General features: G+C 50.6%; 1 protein-coding gene across 2 annotated transcripts in view; it reads left to right on the forward strand.

The window, feature by feature from the left end:
* The first annotated feature begins 39 nt into the window (after positions 1-39).
* Positions 40-10,226, forward strand: part of RIMS4 (regulating synaptic membrane exocytosis 4) — a 68,110-nt gene continuing 57,923 nt past the window's right edge. For both annotated transcript variants that reach the window (XM_004370315.1, XM_012559329.1), the window contains exon 1: positions 40-136. In XM_004370315.1, coding sequence (XP_004370372.1) covers positions 40-136 — 97 coding nt within the window. The remainder of the gene's footprint in view (positions 137-10,226) is intronic.

Below are 10,226 nucleotides of genomic sequence, written 5' to 3' on the forward strand. Positions count from 1 at the left end.
GCCGCCGCCGCGGCGGAGGCGCCGGGCGCGGGCGCCGGCATGGAGCGCTCGCAGAGCCGCCTCAGCCTGTCCGCCTCCTTCGAGGCGCTCGCCATCTACTTCCCGTGCATGAACTCCTTCGATGATGAGGATGCGGGTAAGCGCGCGGCCCGGTTCCCAAACCCCGGCGGTGTCCCGGGATCCAGAGCTTGAGGCCCCCTCCCGACGTGGTGTGCCCTCAGAGACTGGCCACTGTCTCCTCCCCAACTCCGCTCGGCGATGCGCCCCCAGGGTCTCCTTGCCAATTCACGGCACCCCAGGGTCTCTAGGATGCGGTCTCTTCTGGCCCTCCCCACCAACAGGGACCCCTAGATCATCTGCATTCTCCCCTTGCCGGCAGGTGGGCCCTTTGGATCCCCTGGATTCAGGTCTCCCTACTCACCTGAGCCCACAGGACGCCCCATGCCTTGTCCCTAGGTCCGACCTGCCACCCTCCCTGAGCCTTCTGTGTATGCTAGCTCCTCAACCCCCCGGGCTCTGGCCGCCCCACCCCTGGGGCGCCGACGCGCCCCCCCCCCCGCCATTGGGGGTGGCGCGCAAATCTCATCTCTCCATCTTTGTCTTGGCTGCATCAGAGGCTCCCTGCCCAAGACCCCGGCCTCCCGCGCCCAAGGACTTGAGTGTCCCCTTTGCCCCCCCCTTACCCCACAGGCTGGGGCTCCGGACTCCAGTTTTTTATCAGACTGGGGTGGACTACGGGGTAACCGGCCAGGTGACAGCCTTTCCTCCCCTTTCGTACCTGCTCATCCCGGAGAGAGGTGTAGGGAGGCACCAGCTCTGCACTTGTGCGTCCTTCGGGCTGCATCTGTGACCTCAGGTGCTCTTGTCCCTGGAGTATCCCCTTTAGGGTGGCCTGAACCCAACCACCACCCAGCAGCTGATCATCCTGTTCCCAGGCCTGCACACAACCTCTGCCAGAGCCTGAGGGGAGGGGAAACCGAGGGAATCGTGCTCTTTGGGGCTCTGGGACCAGCTAGAAGAGGGAACCTGAGTGTTCCAGATCTGGTTCTGGGGTGAGAAATTGAATCCTCTAACAGGTGGGAAAGCTAAAAGGCTTGGGTGAGAGTTCCCCAAAGAATGCCACATTTGGAGTCAGAATCAGATTCCAGTCTTGATTCTCTATTTATCAGCTGTGACCTTGGGCAAGTCATGCCACCCCGAGCCTCAGTTTCCTCATCTGTAAAATGGGATGACAATGCCTTATACACAAGGGTCTATATAGTGTGAGGGTGGAGTTAAAAGTGTTTTGTAAGCTGAAAATTTGAGAGTATTTGAATTCAATGAGGGAACAAAAAGGAGAGAGTGTATGTAGGGGGAGGAGTGAGATGGTTTCACCGGACACTTTTGAGAATCTGATAAAAATATGGATTATCTCTCAAAAAAAAAAAAAAAAAAAAAAGCCAATATCCACCATCCACAAAATTTTGCCTACAGTTTTAGGGGGTTCCTGAGCCCGGGTTAAGACTCTCTGCCTGCAGGGACCCTTGTCTGATTAACCTGGCTACCCAGATAAACCATGGGGATGGGGCAGTGGCTGATAGGTGGGTAATGGGGGAAAGAGGAGAAGGTTCTCCAGAAGAATTTGTTGACCAGGTAAATTAATGGGGGTTCATAAGGTAGACCCCTATCAGGCTTGTATTGCTCTTGACCTGGAGGTGGGAGTGGGCTAAGGATGGTTACTGCAAAGCCAGTCTTGATTCCCATTGTATAGAAAAAAGAAAAAGCAACTGAGGCTCAGAGGCTTAACTTCCACCTTGATGTAGCTGAAGGCAGTTGTATTATTATTTTGCACACGACAAGGTGAGGAGGAATGCAATGGCTCCACTGGAACATAATCCAAGAGAGGCAATGAGGCAGGCCTGGGGTCTGGGGAAGGAGCAGCTGCAGAGGGAAGTGGGGCAGGGAGCGCCCCCTCCCCCCAGTCTAGGTGAGCTGGCTTCCACTCCTCCAGTGATGGCCAGGGGACTCTCCTGAAGTTCAGCAGAAGTCTCAAGAGCCAGCCTGGGCGGAGCATGGGTTTGGAGGAGTATTGGAGGCAGGTGCGGTTTGGTTTTTCTCTGAAGTTATGCTCCGTGCCATGGTCAGACACCTTGGTTATTACACAGGCTGCAGGTGACTTGCTCTGCTTTCGCATAATTCACAACAGATAACTTCATGTAGTATTGGAGATATTTTTAAAGGTTCACCTGATGGTTTTCTTCAAATTCTTAAACGTTTCACTTGGAAGAGACCTAGAAATCATCATCTAACCCCTTCATGCCCCCGAATTAGTGGGAAACTGAGGCCCTGGGTGTGTGTGTGTGTGTGTGTGTGTGTGTGTGTGTGTGTGTCCCAAGGTCACCCCAGTGAGACAGCCACAGAGCTAAGACTAAAATCACGTTTCTCGTTCTCCTTCCGGTAAACCAGTTGCCCTCCCTCTGAAAGAGGATAAAAAAAAAAAAAGAAAGAAAAGCCCAAATCTCACTGTGTAGAAAATGGTTCCCAGGTGAGGAGGCCTCAGGGAGCCACTGGTAGCCAGAGTTTGGTTTGGGCATCTCATGCTCACTGTCTCCCCTCATCTTGAGGGATGTGTTGAGTTGGAGGGGGAGGGTGAAAGTCAAGTTTCATTTCCGGCAGAATAACCAGTGTCTGGTAAAAACTGGAAGTAGGGAATGCTGTCTTGGTGCTTAATTCTCTTGTTCTTCTCAAAATCATTAATTTTCACCTAAAGAAGCCTTTTGGATTCATTCTTTAGAGCAGCACCGTGCTGAGCTAATTTCTAAAACCAGTTTGAATAGTCTCTCAGATACCAGACAGGACACAGCCTCCTGGGAGGGCCGTCACAAATGGCTTTGCTTGGCCTTCCTCTTCCCTCCCCTTGTCCACTTAATACCCCCTACCCCTGATGGCTCCATCTCAGAAGGGTGTCCCTGACTAGCCTCTGGCTCCTCCGGGAGCCTCCCTTTTGCTGCTGCTTCCCACTCATGCCGAATGCATCTTTTTCATCTTCCAGATTGAGCCAGAGCCATCTTCAGGGTCTGTGTGCTGCTCTGCAGCTAGTTTCCTGAGAAATAGGGTGAGAGGGAGACTTTTTCATTAGCCTTAACTGGGCCAAAGCACTCTCCTGCCTTGGGCTTAGGAGCCTCTGAACGCTGGTGTGGCAAAGGCAGCTGCCTCTTCCTCCCATCCCTTTCTAGCCACCCTGGGGCACCGGCCATTGCAGGTTCCCGGAATTCCTCTTAAGGGGCATCTTCATTTCTTACGTTGCTCTTGCCCCCTTTCACCAGGATGCAGTTGGGGATATGTTGTGTCTATGTCTTTATGTCTCAGCCTTGCTGAGATTGGGTTTGTAACTAGGGAGGATTTCAGGTGGCGTGGAGTTGGATACTTGACCTCGGTTTTCTCATCTGTATAAGGAAGAAAGTAATAGATAGCATGGACTGTGTAGGATCAACATTTTTAAAATGTTACCTTGTGCTAGACATCCTCTTAGGTACTTTAAATATATTATTCTAGTCCGTTCCACATAGCAACCCCAGAAAGTTAATATCCTGCTAACATTCCCATTTTTAGATGGGAAAACTGAGGCACAAAGATAGTAAAGTAATTCTCTCAAGGTCATTCAGCCAGGAAGTGAGGGAGTTGAGATCTGAGCTTGGGCAATCTGACTTAAGCATCTGTACTCTTAATTATTACACTGTTTATGCTATGCGAAGTGCTTATCACAGTACCTAGCACAAGGTAGGCTCTCAATACATGTTAGCTATTATCTGTCTTATTACTAAGTAAGAGCTGTTTCTGAGCATGACTGTAAGAAGAATCTGTGGGTTTGGGAAGGGGTGGAGGCCTGATCTCAAAATGTTTTATAATTTTTGTAGGTGATTATTATTACATTGTTACAGTTATTAAGGCACAGCTGGGCCCCCCTTCTTGGAAGTGGTTTAATGATGGGGCTTTGGGGGCCTTGTGTGCTGAACAAGAGAGTGGGGAGCCTTCCAGCTACCCCAGTCCCTTCTCTTCTTAACAGTTCCATTTGCACCACGTTATAGCCCCAGCTCTGCCTCTTGGCCTTTGGAGCACAGCTGGGGAATTGGGGTGTCTCCAGTTTCCAGAAAATGCCAAAGAGGGGTGTTACATTGGGGTCTGGAACTGAGGATGCTGTTCCTGAGCCTGACTGAGTGGTTTCAGTGGCCAGTTCTCCCCCGCTCAAGAGAGGCGGAGAAGCTGGAGCAGCCAGCTCCGATTTGCCCATAGGATGCTTTGAGTGAGCGCAGGGAGGAGGTTGCCATGGCAACACGGGCCGGTTACCGGTCCCTCTCCTAGCGGTGCGGGCCACATATCTGGGCTGGAAAGCCCTTCGTGGCATCGCCCCCTTCAGCTCAAGCCCTGTCTGAGGGTGGGGGCATGGTGGATGGGACCCACAATTTAGTACAACAGCCCCCTACCCCCCATTTTGACAGAGGGGAAATGGAGGGGGTTGTCTGAGTTACTTCTCCTGGATTTTGGAGTGGAGATACCCATATCCTGCCAGACAGATCCTGGCAGATTGAGAGCCCATTTCCTGCCCCTGGACCCAGGCACCTGGAATGACCACACTGGAATTCTTTCCCTCTCCCTACCCCCGGTTCACTCCATTTGGCAGAGTTTTCTTTCCCAGAACAAGTGCTAACTTTTGTCCTTGAAATTCGACCTGAGATTTTTCTGGGAAACAAAATGTCCTACTGTCCCACCCTTTCCCCCACCCCAGAGATGGTGGGAACAGTCCTTTCAGCCCTGGAGGGGGACTGGGTGGATGAGGGGGATGGTGATGGGGAGGCCTTAGAATATCCTTCTGGATCGTGGCTACTGGAGGGCAGGAGGTTGGGATTTGGAAGCCTCTGTTCCCACCCTCACCCCAAGAGCAGCCCACTTCCTGTCCCCCCACTCCAACCTCCCCCCCACTTTTTCACTAAGTGCTGTGGTCTCCTTTCTGTCTTGGGAGCTGGGCAAAGCTCTAGATTTAGATAGCTGAAGCATGATAAAAAATTGAACTCAGTTACTCCCGTAATTTAAGACTGGGGGCTGAGAGTGTGGACCCAAACTGCTTGATTTTAATTAAATTATTCTGAGAGAATTTTCTCAGAAAAATCAAGTGGTTGGGGATCCGCCCCATCCCTCATTATATAGATCCTTGGGCCAGTATCTGCTTTGATGCTGTGAGAGTGCTTTCCTTAAATTGTCTCCCCTTAAGGCACCCCTCCCCCACAAGCTCCCAGACTGAAGGCTCTGGCTTTCTTGGCGTTTGCAGCTGCCAAAGGCCCACCTGGTTCTGTCTGGTGGGAAGGGGAAGGAGGGGGTCCATCGACCCTGTCTCCCTCTGAGGATGAGGCTCCACCTCCCTACCCCACCCACTCCAACCCCAGTGGCAGAGGGTTGTAAGTGGCAGAGTGAGGGAGCCAGGCGGAAGTTTGGAGGAGAGGGAGGATACAAGAAAGCCTCCACCCTCGGACTGACCTTCTCTCCTGCGTCAAGGCCTTTCTTTCACTTTGCTTCCTCTAACATCTTTTCATTATGGTCGTAACAAGCGTCGCTTCAGCATATCTTTTAAAAATTGTTGGAAAGGCAGCGCTTTTGGAGAATATGCTCAAAGGGTACAACATCTCCTCCCACTATAATCTGCAACCCTCCCCCACCCCCCAAGGCTACACGTGGCTTGTCTTACTGTAGTGGAAAGATAACTGGGCTTGGATTTGACTCCACTTTGACTCAGCCTGGCTTAACCTTCCTGGGCCTCAGTTTCCTCATCTGGGAAAACAAGGGATGATTATCCTCATCAGAGCATCTTTCAGGGTGGTAAAAATAAAATTAAAAGTCTTGCTTGGTGCTGGGCTCCATGTTCACTGCTTTCTGAGCTCACTGCAGCCTGTGACAACTTGAAGGGGTAGCTCCTGCTGCAGATGTACCCACTTTGCGGATGAGGCAAACCAGGCAACTTGGAGTGGTTTGTGGCTTTCCCAGGTTGCCAGGCTGTGATTCCAATGCAGTGCGTATGACTACAGAAGCCACCTTCTGCTTCTGGGCATGCGATGAGATCCCGGGCAGGAGAGGGCTGTGCACGTTCCAGGGGCTGTGCTTGCATCGTCACAGCTAGCAAGTGATAAGAGCCGGGATGCTGTACCTATTCTGATGTGCCCCATCAGAGTCTGCCACCCGTTACAGTCCCCTCCCCAGCCTGCTCCAGTCCCTTCCTGGCCATCAGTTCCTGGATGGTCCTCATCACGCTCCACAGTGGCTGTAGCTACCTGGCCTCCTTGAAGAATCCAGTTGTCTGCCCTGGCCCTGGGGGCCGAGCCATCACCTGCCTTTCCAGCCCGATGTAGGCCAGGACTGGATTATATTTAACGCTGTGCTATTTCCACTTGACAGCTCCCTAGCACCATCCCCCCTTCATTCGTCTTCCTCCCCCCTCCCCTTCTGATTCACTCGGAAACTGACGAGGCTGATGTCAGCGCCTTATTCTTAGCCCCCGTAATTGTAACTGCATTTAGCAGTGCGCACTTCATTAACAGTTTCTGCAATGGGGGAGTGAGATGACTGGGTGGCTGGGCAGGGACACGGGTGGGGGTGGGGTGAGGGCAAGTGCTGCGGCTCCCTTCTCTGGATGAACCATCTGGGTGGGTTCTAGGCCTGGCTTTCCAAGACTGGTGGTTTTGGAAGGACCCTTGGAGAGCATCTAGTCCAGTCCCCTCATTAGGCAAGGAGGGAAACTGAGGCTCAAAGAGGCAGAGCATCTTGCCAAAGTCACACATTAAGGGTCCAAGGTTTTTTTCTTTGGCATTTATTCATTCAACTAATATTTAATTAGCTGCTCAGTGCCAAACAGCATTCTAGGTGCTGGGGATCTGTTGGGGAGCAAGATAGAAACAGTTTCTGTTCTCATGCAGTTGTGTTCTAGGTTGGAGGAGATAGAAAATGAATAGGCAAGCAATTAAAAATAAATAATTTAAGATTTTAAGTGGAATGAAAATAAAACAGGGTGACGGGTTAGGAGATAGTGTTAGGTAAGGTATTCAGGGAAGGCTCACTGAGGAGGTGACAAGGAGCCAGCAATGGGAATCTGAGGGTAAGAGTGTTCCAGGCAGAGGGCACAGCTTGTGTAAAGGCCCTGAGGTGAGTGAGAGTTTGGGTGCTTAGGAAACGGAAAGGAGACTGGTGTGGTTAGAGAGAGCAGGTGAGGGGAAATGAGGTCAAAGGAGTAAGCAGGGGGAAGATCATCTCAGCCTTGTAGACAATGATAGCGGGGAAACTGAGGCCCAGAAAGGGAAAAGGAAAAGTCCCCCAGCTGGTACAGTCAGAGAGAGGCCAAGAACTCAGCCTCCTGAGTCCCTGTTTTTTTTTTTGTTGTTGTTGTTCCTTAGACACAGGTGACTGTGCCTTTAAATGCATAACGCAGCTTCCTTTCACGTTGTAGCTGGGAGTGGAAGGCACTGTAGAGTCCGGGGCAGGGCTCTTTCTGCCCTGCTCCCCTCCTGGAAGCTCGCCTGTCCCTGCTTTGTAGCTTCTCAGGCTCATGTAGCCATGTGAGACCATGGGAAGCGTCCATGGTGGGGCAGAAAGAACTTGGCTTTGGAATCCAACACACTTGAATTTTCACCTTGCCTGTGCACTTCGAATTCACCAGCCGCTCCTTGGAAACTCTATGGGACAGTTCTACTCTGTCCTATAGGGTCGCTATGAGTTGGAATCGACTCGATGGCAACAGATCTTTTTTTGTTGTTTTTTTTCTGCCACTTATGAATTGTGTGGCCTTGGGCAAGTAGCTTCACTTTTCTGATGTTCAGTTTCCTCATCTGTAAAATGGGGCGTAATACTAGTAAGTACTTCAAAGGGTAATTGTGAGGAATAAACGACATAATGAACAACACTCATCCAGCCCAGGGCTGGACAGAGAGTAGGTATGGAATTAAGGTTTCCTCAGTTATGAGGACTAATGAGGTAGTGTATTTAATGCTTAGCACATAACGAAAAACCAAACCCACTGCTGTCAAGTCAGTTCCGTCTCAAAGGGACCCTATAGGACAGGGTAGAACTGCCCCATAGGGTTTCTAAGCCTATACTCTTTAGAGAAGCGTACTGCCACATCTTTCTCCTGCAGAGTGGCTGGTGGGTTTGAACCACTGACCCTTTGGTTAGCAATCGAGTGCTTAACCACTGGGCCACTAGGGCTCCTCAATGCTTGGCACATTAAAAAAAAAAAAAAAAAAAACGCTATCACTGAATCAGCTCCAACTTTCATAGCGACCCTATAGGACAGAGTAGAACTGCCCCATAGGGTTTCCAAGGAGCGGCTGGTGGATTCGAACCACCAACCTTTTGGTTAGCGGCTGATCTGTAGTAGGCACTAATTTAGTGGTACCTGCTGCAGCTGTTGTGGTTGTTGTTATTGTCAGTTTTACTGGATTAGAGTAGTGCTTTTCAAACTTGGAAGAGTATCAGAATCATCTGGAAGGCTTGTTAAAACACAGATTGCTGGGCTTCGTCCCAGGCCAGGGCTTTTCATTCAGCACGTATGGGGTAGGACCTGAGCATCCCATTTTTACCAAGTTCCCAGGTGATGCTGATACTGCTGGTCCAGGAATCCTTACCTTGGAACCACTGGGTTAGAGAAAAAAGCTGAGGGAAATGAAGGAGTTTCTCATACTTGAGATGTCTCCTGGCTACCTATGTCTTAGATGCTGGGACATTGGGTACCACATTTCAGTACCTTGGAATAGTCTTCAGGTGCTCCTGTTCCCATCACATGGTCTCTGACCCAGATGAGCCTCAGCTGCTGCCCTCCTTTGCACCGGGTTTAGTGTGTAGGGCCCCATCAATCCTTTTGGAGGTCGTCTGTACGAATGATAAATGAGTCAACATGAATAACACATTAGGTCGTAATATCCTTTCTTGGGATATTGGACTCAGATGGCTCAGGGGATTTGGAGGGGTATAGGTCTAGCACATTCTACCAGAGGGAACTGGACACAATCCTTTTCCTGACTGGGGAGAGGCAGAGCTCTGTGTTAAAACCATGAAGTTCATTTGAGGACAAGCCTCTACTAGGAAGAATTAAATCAGAGGAATCATCAATGTAAAGGGGCAAAATGCTGGGAAATGCTACCAAGGGAGCTTACAGAGTCAGGTTGTCCAGATGTTTCTAAGAAAGGGGTCCCTGGTAGTTTTCTGGGGAAAGGTTGGGATCTAGCTTAGATGGGAGGCAGGGGGCCAAACCTTATGATTTGATGAGATTCCCATCCAGCTTCATAAAACCCAGAGTCAGAAGACAAAGGCATTTAAAAATAGCTTCCAGGTGGAGCTTGCCTTAAAGGGATGGGAAATACTCCCCCAAAGGATACCTGGGTTTGTTTCTGCTGCTCACCAGCTGTGTGCCTTGATCAGCTATGTCACCTTTCTGGGTCTCAGCTTCATACTTTACAAAATGCAGTGAATGATTCCTACATTGTAAGAATTAGAGGTGAGGGAGGTACAACACATAGAAGGCATCCAAGAAATGGTAGCTGCTGCCTTTACTGTAGTCCCTGGGGGGTGCAAACAGTTAATGTGCTCGGCTGCTCACTGAAAGGTTGGCAGTTCAAGTCCACCCAGAGGCTCCTTGGAAGAAAGACTTTTCAGTCTAATTCCAAAATATCAACCATTGAAAACCCTATGGAGCACAGTTCTACTCTGACACACGTGGGGTTGCTGTGAGTCAGAGTCGACTGGACGGCAACTGGTTACTGGTGTCTTTGCTGTAGACTTCGTGAAATGATGTCATGTGCACCCCTGGGTGGAGGAAGGGGTGGGAGGGTGGGGCACGCACTGCCTGGTCTGGATGTCTGGTCTTCCCTGTGTACGTGGTGGAGCTGCTGGAGACGCTGCACTAGGAGGCAAGAGAGGAGTCTTCAGCCCTGAATCCCAATGTCTGCTGTGGCCCCTTCTGTTTGTACATTTTTGGACCTCAGTAAAGATTACAGCCTAGAAAACGCCATGGGGGCAGTTTTACTCTGTCACATGAGGTTGTATGAGTTGAAAATCGACTCGACGGCACACAACAACAACATCCCCATCTGCAGAGTGAGGGTCTTAGTTTAGATACAACCAGAACCTCCCAGAAAAGGGAGGACATTAGTCCAGCCCCCCGTCAGACTCCTCTCCTCTGCTGTAGCCCCTATCGGGTCATTCCCCGCCCA

This window comes from Trichechus manatus, unplaced genomic scaffold, assembly GCF_000243295.1.
Source record: "Trichechus manatus latirostris isolate Lorelei unplaced genomic scaffold, TriManLat1.0 scaffold00008, whole genome shotgun sequence".
Taxonomy (NCBI): Eukaryota; Metazoa; Chordata; class Mammalia; order Sirenia; family Trichechidae; genus Trichechus; species Trichechus manatus.